Source organism: Melospiza georgiana, chromosome 3 (assembly GCF_028018845.1).
Source record: "Melospiza georgiana isolate bMelGeo1 chromosome 3, bMelGeo1.pri, whole genome shotgun sequence".
Taxonomy (NCBI): domain Eukaryota; kingdom Metazoa; phylum Chordata; class Aves; order Passeriformes; family Passerellidae; genus Melospiza; species Melospiza georgiana.
This window is the reverse complement of record NC_080432.1, coordinates 83,677,208-83,692,196: the sequence shown is the minus strand read 5'-3', so window position 1 is coordinate 83,692,196 and position 14,989 is coordinate 83,677,208. Positions and strand designations below refer to the sequence as shown.

General features: G+C 45.0%; 1 protein-coding gene across 1 annotated transcript in view; it reads left to right on the top strand.

The window, feature by feature from the left end:
* The window catches only part of LOC131081681 (protein eva-1 homolog C-like), a 202,110-nt gene extending 188,369 nt beyond the window's left edge, over positions 1-13,741 (top strand). Inside the window, exons 6-8 of the mRNA XM_058020936.1 lie at positions 1,618-1,782; positions 5,532-5,723; positions 12,798-13,741. Coding sequence (XP_057876919.1) covers positions 1,618-1,782; positions 5,532-5,723; positions 12,798-13,168 — 728 coding nt within the window. The 3' untranslated portion in view covers positions 13,169-13,741. The remainder of the gene's footprint in view (positions 1-1,617; positions 1,783-5,531; positions 5,724-12,797) is intronic.
* Positions 13,742-14,989: the final 1,248 nt, after the last annotated feature.

The following is a 14,989-nucleotide window of genomic DNA, read 5'->3' as shown; positions in this document are numbered from 1 at the left end:
AGGCAAATTTAATGGATGCGATTAAATCTCCTGTTCCAGTCTGGCAGCTGATTAGCTGCAGGGGGCAGGCAGGAATTTCCTTTCTGATCCAGAGCTGCCCTCTTTCCAAGTTCTCCTTCAAGCTTCTGCCAAGCATCTCAAAGTGCTTTGCATTTTTAATTGCTCTTCTTCACGCCCCTGTGAGGGTGGAGATGAGAGATAGCATGATCCTAAGTGGAGCCCCGGGGAAACTGAGGCACTGGGACGGGGCAGCCTGCTTGGAATGAGAGAGGAAGGTGGTGTTAGACTTGGAGAAAGGGGACATGGGCATCCCAGAGATCTTCTCTTGAAGCTCATGTGGGTCTCCTGAACTTGTGCCTAGTCCTCAACAGTCTGTGTCTTAAGCACAGACTGTTGTTGGTTGTCTGCTAGGCATTAATATATAGCCACTGACAGGAAAAATAAATCTTTCTCCTGTGGAAATTTTAATTTATTTTTGTCTTTCATCACTCAATTCCTCTACTTTCTGAAGAGAATGACCTGTATACATATTTCTTCTCTTTGTATGGAGAAGCACTTTGCTCTGAAATAGCCTCAGGTGTTGGCTGTGGCTGAGGAAGAGAACTGGTTCAGTTCCATAGATGACTCCATTCTTTGTCCCTACAGGGGAAATTTGTGAATTCTCTGTGTGGATTCACCTTCAGTGGGTGTACACTGAGGTAGCTACACCAGCTTTGATTTCTTTACCTGGTTGTACAGCTGAAGAACTGGCCTTGTAAGGAGGAGAAAACACTCCTGTTATTAGGGCATGCTTTGCTCCAAAGAAGAGACCAGAGATGTGCAAAAAACCTGACAAGTATGAACCCATCATTCCACATGCGTATTGCTCATGCTGTGGCTGCCAAAACAGAGAGCAGTATGGGTTATCTGAGTCTTCATGTTCCTTGGGATGGTGGGAAAGGAGAATGAGCCTTTCCCATCTTACAGCCTACAACTCAATGGGAAACAGTGTATTTTGGATCTCACAGGGTCGGGAGGGTTTCCTATAGCAGGAACTTATTTTTTGTGGTGTGTTGGATTATTTAAGCTTTATGATTTCATGTGAACAGCATCCTCTAGAGTTCGGTTTTGTGAATCTGGAGTGGACAAAAAGTTCTGAAGTTCAGTCTTGAGCCAGCAGCTTGATGGCTGAGAGAGGCAGGATTGCAGGCATAGCTATAGCTCCCATTGCTATAGGGCATCCTGTCTGGCCTGCTGTCATGGTAGGAGCAGAGAACTCTAACTGAAGTGCTCTGAAGCCTAGAACTGAGGCCAAAGCCTGGCTTACTAACTTCTGTTTCAGTTTCTGAGATGAGTGTCTAAATAGAACATCTGAATCTGATCCTTAGCCTAGTATCAAGGCTTAATTGTAAATTAACAGTATCTTAATCACTTTATGGTTTCCAGCACTCTCTCATTGAATGTCTCTGTGTTGGCATTTGAAGAGCATTCATCATAGTGGAAAATGAATGTCTGTTTGGGCTGCACGTGGTATAATTAACTATCAGCTCAGCCCATAGCATGACGTGACAATTCTCATTCTCACCAGCTGAAATAACTCACTCTAACGACTGTGCTCTTCTTGCTCCTCTCTTTCAGTTCCCAAGAAGCTTCTGCATGAAACTCAGGCAGGACCAACCAATCAACAAGGGCATCAGAAGTCACATTTTCCGCTGCAGCCGAGAGCGTTTGACCCCAATGTTATAGGGGACGGCGTGTTCCTTTTGGATGTCTCTCCTTCCAACATAGAGCCAGCTCTCCCAGGTAGCTGTGATCATTGTGGTGTTGGCCCAAACCTAAGGGTGTTGTGGTAACTGTTCCCTTCCATCTCCTCTTTTCTGAATTTCTGTATTGCTCCTAAATCCCATCCACGTCACAGTCAGAAAGGGCTGTGACAGCTTCAAGATGTGATCAGCAATGGGCTAAAGTGAAACTGTGAAACTGCTCAAGGAACACCGGGTTTCTTGGGGTAGCACTCATGGCCATGCCTGTCCAAACTCATCACAGAAATACTTTCCAGACCTGTCTAGTGGCAAAAGAAAAAAAACAAAAAACAGGGCAGAGACAGTAGATCTGCCTCATGGGACAGAGGAGTTTTCAACTGAACTTTGAAATACAGTGCTGTTTGCATAAAATGCAAAGTGAAAAGATATGAATGAAGTCAGATCTTAGCCCTCTCTAGGGATAGGTGAGTAGGAGGAAGGGTGGTGTATGAATAAAGGAAAAGCACAGGTGAGCACGTGTTGGATTCCTCTGTGGTTTTGTGCTGCTTCCCAACATGCAGGAGATGGTTTATGACATTACTGAAAATCCCAGTCTGTGCTCCCAGAGATTCAGCTTGAGGGTGGGTATGGGCAGAGCTTGTCTCTGTCTACACTTCTGGCAAAGTTAATCCACAGCTTGGATAGCCAATTCACAAATAAACAAGAACTGGCCATAACAGGTTTGTCAGTTTGGAAGCCTGACTGAAAAACTGGCAAGGAAAAGAGTTTTAAGTTAGCTCCAAATAAGTATTGTGATCCTGGAGATTCTTTTAAGCAAGGAAAAATATCCTGAACTCATTTCCACTCATCTAAACATTTTAACTTGTACAAATGACACCTTTTGTTTAGTTTTCACATAGTTCATTCATTCACTTTCAAAATATGCACCACTTTTCAAACAAAAATGTCGTTTTGAAATGAAAGCCCAGAAGAAGTTTGTTATTTTTGTTTCAAAAATAACAAAATACTTGGAAATTTCTGTAATCTCCCTTGCTGTTTTATTTCTTTTGTTAAAACTATTTGCTAACATCAGCCTGGTATCATGAGTAACCTCTCCTGTGCTTATACTGTGGTGTTGGGCAAATTTACTGCTGCCTGAAAGAATTTTGTTCAGCTTTGGTGTAAACTCACAGAGAAACCATTCAAGTGACTGGCAACAGCTAAGACAGGGTGGTGAGGAGAAAACCAGTAGTAGTGAGCTGATTAGGCATTGAAAAGTCTCCAAAGCCAGCAGGGAGGAAAGGGAATACCTTTTAGTATGATCCTTAAAGGAATGGCAGACTAGGGAACCCCATGTGTAGTAACACATGACCCTTGAGAAATTGTGTGTGTTTGTTTTTTTCCTTCCTGCATAAGTCCAGTCATTTTCTGCCTTCTGTGTCTGTGCTTGTACAGTCCTGCCAATGATAAAACCAGCTCTGTGGTTTTGTGGTGCTCTTTGCTGGAGTTTAGTGTATGCAGGCCACTATTAATTTAAAAACATGTTTGATTGCATCTGTTCATTTGAAAAGTCAGAAGTGAAAAAAAAAAAAAAAGGGGATTCTTCTTACACCTCACATCTCGAGAGGAGTTATCCCTTACTCTGCCTCCTGAAGACATTGTTGTGGCACATGGTTTACAAGGGCTGCTCCACACCCAACAGAGTGGTGTCCTGACATAGGAAATAAGTATGAGATTATTTCCTGGTGGTGCTCTTTATTTTCCTCAATTGTGAAGGGATCTTACATTAACTAGCTCAGAGCCAGACCTCAGTCAGAGACATCTCGGGCAGGATTCAGTTACCCCCATACAAATGTGTCATTGGTGATCACCTGGGTGTTCACCTGGCTTCTAGAAGGGTGGGCATTTCGCCTCCATCCCTTCTCATACCTGTCAACTCTGCACAGATGTCCTCCTGGCCCTGGGGTGTCTTAGATGTTTGTGTATGAGCAAATACATTGAGCTTCAAGTGTCTGCTGTGGGGAGAGCTGAATGACTCTCTGCTATCCATCAACTAATAGCAGGATTCTCTTGCCTTAGTTTAGATCCATGGTGCTACTTGAGATGCTCTGAAATATCCAAGTTTTAGGTTCAGTTTTTGGAAGTTAAATATTTACCATGGATCTCTGGATTTTCTTGGAACAGCAGTAGGGAAAAATTTGAATACTTGTACAGGCAGATTTAGCAGACACGGAGGATAAAGGAGATATTAGAGGGCATGTTAATGTGAATTTAAAAAAATTCTGAACTAAAAAATATTGTGAAATGTTGCTATTGATTTCCTGCCAAATGTGCCCTTAGACCTTTTGTGTCCATTTTGCCCAAGGGGTCTGCAGTAACCTCTATTCTCCTAAAGCAAGAGGCTCTTGGAATATCTTACTCTTTGGGATATGGCACCCAAGCACTCATGTTTAAACATTTTGCTTGGAGTCCAGTCATTAACATCGTGGTAACCTTGAACATGTGGCTTTCCCAAGGCCATGCAGCTATTCAGTGCCAGAGGTACAGCTGTGCCCACATTCCTTGGGGCTGATCCCTCACAGTGACACCTGGACATCCATCCCCGCTGGTTCTCCTCCAGGCAGATTAGGAGTTGGCATCACTGCACACACATTCCTGCCCTCAGTCCCTCTCCATCCAGTATTACCTGTTCTCTTTGACTCCCCTCACTTTCTGTTACTGCCTCCTTGGGCTGAGCTGCTTCCTGGCACCCGCAGCAGGAAGTTGTATGTGATGTCTCGTGCTGCTGGGTTTGCAGGGAAAGGAGATGGATCAAGCAGTCAAGGAACAGAGACCATCTCACATCACACCACTCCTGACAGCCTTTGCTTGCATGGCACTGGTGGCATCATTTGAGATGGAGCTGGCAGTGTCCTGAATTTAATACCTGCAGATAAGCAGAAGCCAGGTGCAAGTCTGTGATTTTACAGAGTGGTGCTTACTTTTGGCCAGAACTAGACACCCAGAGAAGGGAGCCTGGAAATCTATAATAGCTACAGTTAAAAACTCACATGGATGATGGAGCTGGATCCTGTGCACTGACTTTTTCCTGTGTTGAAAACAATTACTGTTCTGTGAGTAGTGGGGGTGTCTGCCTGCAGATCAAGGTGTGGAGAGCCCTCAACAGCGAGCTGATAAAGTCTGAAAGGGTCTCTTTGAGCCTCCTGGAATGAACTGCCTCCTTAGCTCTAGTCCTCAACAAATAAAATCAAATCATTAACCCATGTTCACTCACCTCTCCAGAGGGGAAATGGTATCTGGGTGAAACACAATACGAGCAGGCTTCTGAGGGAAGTCATAAACTCAGGTCTGCCCTTCCCCACAAAGGTTGGAGAGAAAGCATGTCTGTTAGCCAGCTGTGGATGGATCACTACAGCCCCACACCACCAGAGGGTTGTGGGCTCTGCCTGTGTTTTCCAGTCCTCCTTACAAGCTTAGCTGAACCCACTGTTGATAAAGGCTCCTTTGATTTACATAAGAGAAAAGAAACCTGATTATATATTTGCTGTAACATAGGTGGGTGTGTTTAAGTGGTGACATGAAAGAGCAGGAGATGGGGCAGAGATGATGATGCCTGCATGCAGAGGAGGTATGTGCTCAACTGAACCTGCTTGAGAAGGTTTTGTTACCCCCCAAAAAGGGACAAACTTGGGCAGCTCCCTGTTGAGCAGCTCCAGATTTCTGAACACCAATGCTGACCTGGGGACAAGGCGAGGTAGGGCTGGGTCACGTTCCACATTCCTCATTCCTCATTCCCTTTCTGTGTCAAAGCAGAGAAGAAGAAGGGGAGGTCAGCCACTTTCTACCCTGTAGACAACACTCCCCTCCTGCTCCCTGTGGATGAGACAGAACCGCCGGGGCTCAGCAGCAGCAGCAGCAGCAGCAGCAGCATGGAGCCCGTGGGTGTTGGCACAGAGATGGCCCTGCTCAGCAACATCCTGGCAGCCTATGCCTTCATCACAGGTACTGTTTGTCTGGTGTCTCACTCCTCCCTGGGCTCCTGAAAGCTTTTTGTAGACCCTCCTTTCACAGTCACCTGGGGCTAAATCTGCCTCTCTGAACTGTTTGTGTATTTCATTCTTCTCTCAGTGAATTCTCCCTTGGAAGGCCTGACGAGGCAGCTCTAGCAGGCAGTGTATAACTGAGTTTATTGTGCGCTGCTTTCCACTAGCTCAGCTCTCATCTGCAGTTAAACACAATGTAATCTTAATGTGGTATTATTCCTAATGCTTCATTTTCCTGGAGATCAAAGCCTGGCTCCTTGGGGAGGCAAGTTTGTTGTCCTGTAATTTGGAAAATAAGCAGCTCTCAAATCTTTACACTGCTTAAGAGAATTTGGCTTATCTTCAGTAGAAGTGTGAAGATGAAGTAACTTGAGAGTCTACTTAATTTTATATTTAAATCTACTTTAGAGTACGATTTCCTTAGATCACAGTTTATCTTTCACCCACGTGTATCTTTCAAGTAACGGGGGAGCAGTCTTCTAAAAAAATTCACGTTAAAAGGTGAATGAAAAGTGACAGAACCAGGGAGAATGCCTTTAAACTGCAAGAGAGTGGGTTTAATTAGACATTAGGAAGAAATTCTTTACTGTGAGGATGGTGAGACACTGGCACAGATGGCCCAGAGAGGTTGTGGCTGCCCCATTCCTGGAAGTGTTCAAGGCCACATTAACTAGAACTCCAGTATTTGCGAGCTACTTTTTCATGTCTGCCAGCTAATTCAGTCTTGCTAATTCATTAAACAGTGTGCATTCTTGCTGCTGTGCTCTTGCTCTTGCTGAGATGCCCCCATGCTGCTAATCCAAGTATTTGGAATCAAAGCAGCTAACTTGGGCTTTGCACTTTGGAACCACTGAGTAGATTAGTGAGAGTGTTTCTGCATATTATTTAGTGAAGGATTCTTCTAAAAGGACTATGAAGGGTTATACAAATTTCTGCTCTTCTATACATCCAGTGCTGTCATCAGGATGCATTTTTTCATGACAGCCCTCAGAGTCAGGCAGATTAAATGGAATTAGTAGTGTCCTTCACAGAAGATAGCTGGGTAGGATAGATTTGTTTTCTTGCATGGGTGTCTCCAAGGAAAAGTTAAACAAACAAGCTTTAAAGGAGTCTTTTGTCTGTCTGACTTTTCCCCCCTTACCTACAGCTACCAGTTTTAACATGAGAATACCTACCTTCCCATCCCTACTATAAAACAAAATGCTGTTAATATTGTGTTCCCCATATGAACAGTAATGGGCAGAGAAAGCTGTAGAAATAATGGTCCAGGATATTTGGGACTGTGATTCAGGGCTGCTGACAATGATCCATGGACTTTGCTTCCACTGACCACAGCAGAGCTCTTTGACTCTGTGTTGGTTTTGGGGCACAAAGTGTTGATTCATCCCTGTCACAAGGTGTCAGCCTTGGCAGGAGCCTCCAGATTTTACTGCAGCACAAGCAACTTTTACTGTCCTGTTGCTGTGGGATTTGTTTGCCCTGTCTTTGCATGGTTTCCTTGTGTGGTGTTCACATCCACTGGATGTCAAATAGGTAAACTCAGACCTCAAAACTTTGGTTTCACATGCTGAGTTCAGGACTTATGTTTTCCAATGTATCATGGAATCATAGAATGTTTTAGGTTGGAAGAGCCCTTAAAGATCAGCTGGTTCCCATGTTCCTCACCATGGCTGTTAGATGGGTTTCAGTCTCAGTGACATATATGTCCAGTTTGTTATTTATTATAAAAATATTTGATGACTGACCCGTGGATTGAAACAGCAGATGTCCTAAACCATCTTTATCTGCTGCATGTAATTTAGCCTCTGCTTTTTGTGGAAATGACGGATTTGTCATGATTTATTTTGTTATATGTGAGTATGAGATGTTTTAGCTTATGACTTCTGTGTCACAGGGCACAAATATAATTTACATAAAACTAGAGCACTGCCAACCCATCCCTCTTCATAGTGCATATTTTGAACAGCAGGGAAGTTTTTTTTTTTTTTTAATTTTTTTTTTTTATGCCTGCCTGAATTTGGGGCCCTGACGGCAGCTCAAGCCTCAGCTGATGTCCATAGAAGATCCATTATAGTGGCTCAGGAAAGTCAAGGTATTGAGCAGCCAGGGAGGGCTGGTTCTGGGTCACACATCTTCCCACTGCTCCTGAGCACAGCTCTGGTGCCAAAGAGAAACAGCAGTGCAAGAACTGCTCTGTTCCATGACACTTAAAACGTCCCTCAGGTGCTCTCTGCAGACTGAAAGTGCTGCATTCAGGGCTTTCCTGTGCTCATGAACTGTCTCAGAATAGGAGTTTGTTAAAGAAAATTGTAAATAGGCAGGGGCAGTATAAAAAAGTGTTTTGTCTCTTGGGGCAGAGTCTGGTGGATACTCTCAGATCCACTGCAGGGAAATGAAACTGTGGGTTTTTTGCTCTTTCATGGGTAAAGTGCAGGCTGGAAAGGATGATCCTCTCTACTGCCTTTCCTCTCTCCTGGCAGTGGGGTGTTTTTTAGCCTGGGGAGAGCATCCACAAATAGTGGAATCCCTTCTGTGCTTAATGGTGTTCACATTTTGTGCACAAAATGGCAGTTTTGGGTGGGCAGCTGCAGGTGAAGTGTGCAGACTCAGTCACTCACACGTGCAGAGTCTTGCAGTGCACAGAGAAGTGCCAGTATTAGCAAAAGGCTCTGTGCTCATTTCCACCATCTTTTGGACTGATATTCCCATGTAAGAGCTGGGAATCTTCCTATGGACAGCTGAATAGTAAAAATCACAGCAGGCAGCAAAAGTGTCCTGATTTGCAGCTATCATGGTTAGATATCAGAGCCAGTTACGTGTCAGTCTCATTCCAGATTCCAGAACCTATTTCTTCAGAAACAGGGAAAAAGTGTGAATAATGTCAATGAGGAATGAAATTAGTAGCTGATCCAACAGATTAATATTATTTAGAGTTTAGTATTGCAAAAGACTCAGAGACACTCTTTGTTAGAAAGCTGATTTTATTTATAAAATTAGGTTTGTAATTAGAGGTTATCTCTGCCTACAAACCTCAGACCTGTAGTTTGTTGTGGACCTGTTCCTGAGTGTTTGGAAAGTCTTCACCAGTCTCAGTGACAGCTGGAACTGTCCTTGCAGTCACAGACTATCAAGACCAGAAATATCCCTCATGGTTATATAAATATTAAACATTCAAAACGTATCAGAGCTCTTCCAGTGCCTCCTTTTGGACAGGAGACTTATCCAATTTTTGTCACTGCATTTAGGATGAAGTAGTTGGAGGGAGACCTCCACAAATTCCTGTTTTATTTTTCTTTCACAAGCAAAGCTTTGCTGCCAAGTTATTAACAAGGGGCTTCCAAAATACAGCCCAGGGGAGATCATTCCAAGTTTTAGACTGTTTGGCCTGAGCCTTGTTAATAAGGGGCTCCGGAGAGCTTCCTCTGTTCTATCAGGGGATATCAGCAGCCTGTGGGGCTGACTGCAAATTCCCTAGAAGATATTGCTCCTACTGTTTGTCTGGCCATGCTTGGTGCTGAACCTTTTACTGGGGGCCCTCTGAAATTTTCCTCCCCACTGAGGTTTCGGAATGCATGGAGCCATTACAGGAAGCCAGCAGCGTTAATGCCTAGATTGTTTTTTATTTATTGAAACAATTTATTATAATAGCAATAACAGCCTTGGCCTGGGGCATTTCCTGGGGAATTAATGGCAGTCTGGGCTGATGCTCCCAGCAGATTGTTAGCCCTCAGGAAACAAGCTCCATAATTGCTGCTGGTTTGGTTGGAAAAATAAAATAAAATGTGTTTTTAATTTTTTTGTCCAGTTTGAGTGCCTAGACAATGGTGATTTTTGTGTAGAGGGTTATGTAGAGCGTATATCTTTTGTCTGCCTGGACTAATTTTAGGCTTGAATCAATGACATTTTTATCAATCCTTCCAATCCAGAGAGAGAAATACAAGAAAGGAGAAAGGTAGCCTCAGTCAAAGAGATTGGCAGAAACTGCGTTCTGCTGGAAGCTGGGAGCTGTCATCTACAGCATTGTAAGAAAAAGCTTCAGTGGTCAAAATCTATGTTTTAATGAGTGTAAACACACATAAGCACACAAGAATATATATCAAAATTGTGCTAACTCCTGATACTCATGCCAATACACATTTAAAGAACTTTTTTCCAAGTATAATGAGTGTTTTGAGAAGCTTCCCTGTTTATGTGATGAATCTGGGCCACCTTCAAGCTTTTGGAAGGTGCTGAGCATCCATTTGCTGAAGAAGGTGCCTGGTTTTGGTCTTTACAAGTAGAACATGCAGTGGGTTAGGCTCTCAAAATCACCAATCAGCCATCAAACCCCCAAATCTAGGCTATTGCTGACTTGGCTACTTGAAGTGAGAAAAAAGCAGAACCTGTGGTTTTTAGCTTAAGTTGCTCTTTCTGCTGTGAAAAAAAAAAAAAAGGAAAAAAAAGAGATGCTGCTGTGCAAGTGGATTGTATGCACGATAAATGTCAAGACTGCAGCTGAACACAGGGTTACATCTCTGTGAGGAAGTCCAGACAGTGTCTCAGATGTTGACAGAGTAGCTGTAGGAGCTCATAAATGCCACTGGAGCCCAAAAATTCAATTACAGCTCTTGCACTGCATGAAGGGCTGTATGGATGAGCACAGGCAGGGGAAGAAAAATGGTTGCTTAAGGAGCAATGGAGGTAAAATTGCTCCTGAACTGGATACAGTAGCATGGAAAAAGGAGTGGAGGAGAAAGGAAAGGCAAGACAAGGGCAAAACTGGGCTCAGGCTCCAGTCTATGTTTTTTTTATGAGTTGCTCTAAAGGAGCGAGCAGTGGAACTAATGCAACCAAATCAAGCCCATGTGTGTGCAGGACTGGTGCTCAGGGAAGTGCTCATGGCATCCTCTCAGCCAGGCAGAGCCAAGGCTGGCTGCACCCAGTGCCTTCCAGGACAAACACCCCAGTTCTGCTCATTTGCTCACATTCCCATGATCCAGGTGGCCCCAGAGCCCTTCTTAGGGCTACCTGCAAGAGGAGCTGGGTGATTACTGTCCGCAGTTAAATTGTACATAGAGGTAAAAGTGTTATCAGGTAGGGACTCTGCTTTTACTGTTTACACAGGACTGGATGGACAGCAGCAGCCTCTGCTTCTTCCTCCTACTGCACAAAGGAGGCTGCAGTTTTAATTTGGGTCCTGACCCTTGCATTCAGAGTAGCCATTGCCTCCAATGGAGGCAGGATTTCACTCAGCCAGGCTGCTGCAGGGGCCATTGGCACATTCTCCATGAGCATCTTTTTTACCTTTGGAATTTTGCTGTCTTGCTTTTGTCAAAATATCTTAGTTTAAAGCCTGTGGCTTTGGTCTTACTTGACTTTCCAACTACTGCTGCATTTTGTAGAATGTTTGGTTCAAAGATACCTTACAGACCATCTGCAGATCTAAAGGCCTTCAGTTCTAACCCCCTGCCATGGGCCCACTGGCACATTCAGTTCAGTGTCCTGCTTGTTCTTTGCATTACAGCCGAGTTTGCAGGAGGCTGGTCCGCCCTTTTCTCTTTTTTTGACTTATCTGCTGCACTTTCCTTATCTTTCTTTGTCCTATCTTCAGCCTGATTTTCCCCCATGTCATCCACACCAACCACTCGTGGATCAGTTTAATGATTTATTAGCCAATTTTCAGACTATCTTGACATCTTCTTCCACTTTGGCTCATCAGTCACCTCTGAGATTCATTTGGGAGAGAAGTGAAGAGCACAAAGGCATTCAATCTCTGTAACTGCTCCATGAGCGCCTGCAGGCCCTGAACTACAGGCTGCTTAGAATAGCACAAGCCAGCGTTTGGGCTCTGACCATGGAGTCAAAGAATAATTTAGGTTGGAAGAGGCCTCTGCAGGTCACCAGGTCCAATCCCCTGGTCAGAGCACAGCTAGCTTCTAATTTAGAACCGGTTTTGAAATTAGAGCAGGGTCTTGCCCTGTTGAGTTTTGAACATCTCCAAATAGTTTCCAGTTCACCTTTGACAAACTTTGCTTTAGGAGATTGGCTGGAAAGGGCACTTCTAAAAGTACTGTGCAGGGAAGTGAAGCCTTTTAGCTACAGAGATCTTTTGGGGTCGGATGTCAGGGTCTCAGCTGGCAGAAGCTGTTATGGATCCTTCTCTGGGTTCAAGGGAGTAAAACTCATCTGAGGAGCTGACTCCATCCTTGAGCTCAAGACACGCAGCAGACACTGCAGAGTAGAGCTGGCCTTGACACTTCTGCTCAGTTCACCTTTACCCATTTAGTGCACCAATAAACCAGGATGATTCAGTCCAGGGGAATGGCAGTAACAACATTTATCATAATTACATGTCTAAGTAGTCCCATGAACCAAAAAAAAAAAAAAAAAAAAGGAAAAAAAGAGGAGGTGGTACATAAACAAGATGACCTAGTTTGAAAGGCATTGTGGATCCTTTGGAGTCTTGTTATATCACCTCAGAAATGTGGCTGTGCAGGACTCATCCTGTTGGTGCACTGACTCCAGTTCTGCCTGTGGAGCACAGGTAGATATTTTGGTGGTCTGGGCAGGGAGCCAGCACTCTTGCCTTAGATAAGCAAATGAAGTCTATGAATAAATAATGTGCATTTTTGCCATGCTGCCAAGCCTCCCATTTCAGCTGGGCCACAGCACAGGGCACATAAAGTTTTGTAACCATCCTTATGCCTGATGTGAAGGCTGTGGATGCGACAGCAAGATGCACTTACCTGCAGCTGGCTGTGCAGCAGCCCCGTGGGAATCAGAGTTAGCTCTGTGGGCTGCTCCCTTCCCTTCCAGACAACTCCCAAACACAACTGCAGCAAACCCACATTCTCCACGTGGGCAAATGCCTTGGCAGCAAATCCAGAGTTTAAATTCCCGATTGCCCTGGGGGGAGGAGACAGGAGGGCATGGAAGTAAAAGCAGCCATTGGAAACTCGGCCCCTCTAGAAAATGTGGCGTGTGCACGGAGGGGCCGCGTGTGCTCTGTTCTTTGAAGGGTTCTTTTCCTCCATCATTTCCTTTCTCCCTGCAGAAAACCCCGAGCGGGCTGCGCTGTATTTCGTGTCCGGAGTGTGCATTGGACTGGTGCTGACCCTGCTGGCCCTGGTGCTCCGGGTGTCCTGCCGGACGGACTGCAAGCGCTCCTCCTCCAAAAAACCTCCCCGGGAGCGGGAGAGCGACAGCGACAGCAGCGACAGCGACGACGACTCGGACACCACGTCGGACCTGTCGGCCCGCAGGCACCGCAGGTTCGAGAGGACTTTGAACATGAACGTGTTCACCTCGGCGGAGGAGCTGGAGCGGGCGCAGCGGCTGGAGGAGCGGGAGCGCATCATCCGCGAGATCTGGATGAACGGGCAGCCCGACATTCCCGGCACCAGGAGCCTCAACCGCTACTACTGAGCCATGGGGGCTCCGTGCTCCTGCCCTGCGCCCCGGGGCTGCCCCACACCTCGGGGAGCAGAGGGAGGGGACAGTACAACAGGCATCTCCCCTTTTCCCACCAGGTGTGCCGCCTGGAGCGCGTGGATGGACAGCCGTGATGATTCCCAAATCTCTCCCTGACATATTGGTATCAGCCCTCTTCCCGGACGCTTTCTGGTTTCAAAGAAGTGAGTGCCAACTTGCCAACTTCACTTCCGAGCAGCAGGCAGGGAGGAGACAATGGCAGCTCTCCCGTGTGGGATGTGGCATTGGGCACACCATGGTGTGAGTGCTCCTTTCTTGGCTGGACAGCGAGGCTCTCCAGGATCTGGTCTTCATTTAGGATTTTTTGGTTTCCCTTTCCCGAGGACTGTGAAAGAATTGTGAACAAAATGACAACTCTGAAAGATGATTTGGGGGAGGTGCATCCTGACCAATTGTCTTGTGACTTCAGAAGCCATGAGATTAACCTAATTACGACCCAACAGCAAATAGGACTTGTTAAGAACTGGGGGATGGGAGGGAGGGGGATTCTTCCATCGTGAAATCATCTCGGTGCTTGGATGTTTGCCATAGTGTGTTCAGTTATTTATGGCTGTCTTTTCATCTTCCTTTTCAATGGGAACATTTAGTTTTTTTACTGACACCTCAGGGATAAAATCCTATTATTTTTTTGAGTCTGCTCTCCCTGCTGGCCCCTGTCAAACACAACCCAACCCATCTCCAACAGTGAAATTCTGGTAATATAGAGATGTGTCAGTCACTAGTGAGAAGTTAAAAACCTCAAAGAGGTTGAAAAAGGTTTTCTTTTTGTTTTAAATATATATATATATATATTTGAAGATGCTGCACAGGAATGTGCCTTATTCTTTTTTTTTTTTTTGTTTCTGTTGTTGTTAAACTACAGTTTTCCTATGGATAGCAATGCACAATGTTTTATATATTTTATTAAAAAAATAAAATTTAAAAAAATTCTGTGTTTACCAGAGGCAAACCAACACAGAAGAAGCCATGTCTAACAACAAAATGGGTAATAAATGCTAAATAAACTCTGGTTTGCTTCAATACTATTGAATTTGCATCCTCACTTTTGGCATAGGTGTTGCTTGAGAGAAATCTTTGGAGGAGTGGCACACCTCTGCAAGCAATCAAGGCTGGCATTTTCTGCATGCAGGGAGCTGGCAGCACCTTTTTTTTTCAGCTGCAGCCCATCTATCAACTTGTGTGGTGCACACGGGCAGGAGAGCTGAGCAATGTGTTGGTTACTCAAGGGGTCACCTCAATGTGATTTCATGATGCTTTAAGTTCGTCCCCCATGCTCACATCATACCTGGGCCAGAAAGAAATGTTAAATGAACTAAAAAACAAAACCAACACAAAGTGTGGAAGGAAAAGGTGCAATGTTTTAGTGCTTCTTCAGTCGTCCCCTGGAGTTTTCAGTGGGATGTCATCACCGTCTTCACTCCCCAAGCAGCAGTTCACATCACCTCAGCTGAAGAACTTGGTGTTTCTCACATCTGCATGGCTCTGCTGTAGCCTGCATGGCTTTGGGGCCTGCTCCTCTGTCATTTAGGCATGGAAATATTATTTCCAGAATCTTAAGGGTTTGCAAGGAAAATGAAGATCAAAAGCTCTGACTACCCAGAGCTTTTGCCAAGCTTTAAGGAGAGATGGAAATGGGTGGATCTGCCCACAAGATGACTGAGGATGTTATAAGGGATGGTGTGCTGTGCCAAACAGCTGCATGGTGGGACAGAGCCCTGGCACTTGGGGCCTTCCTGGCACTCTTTGGGATCACTG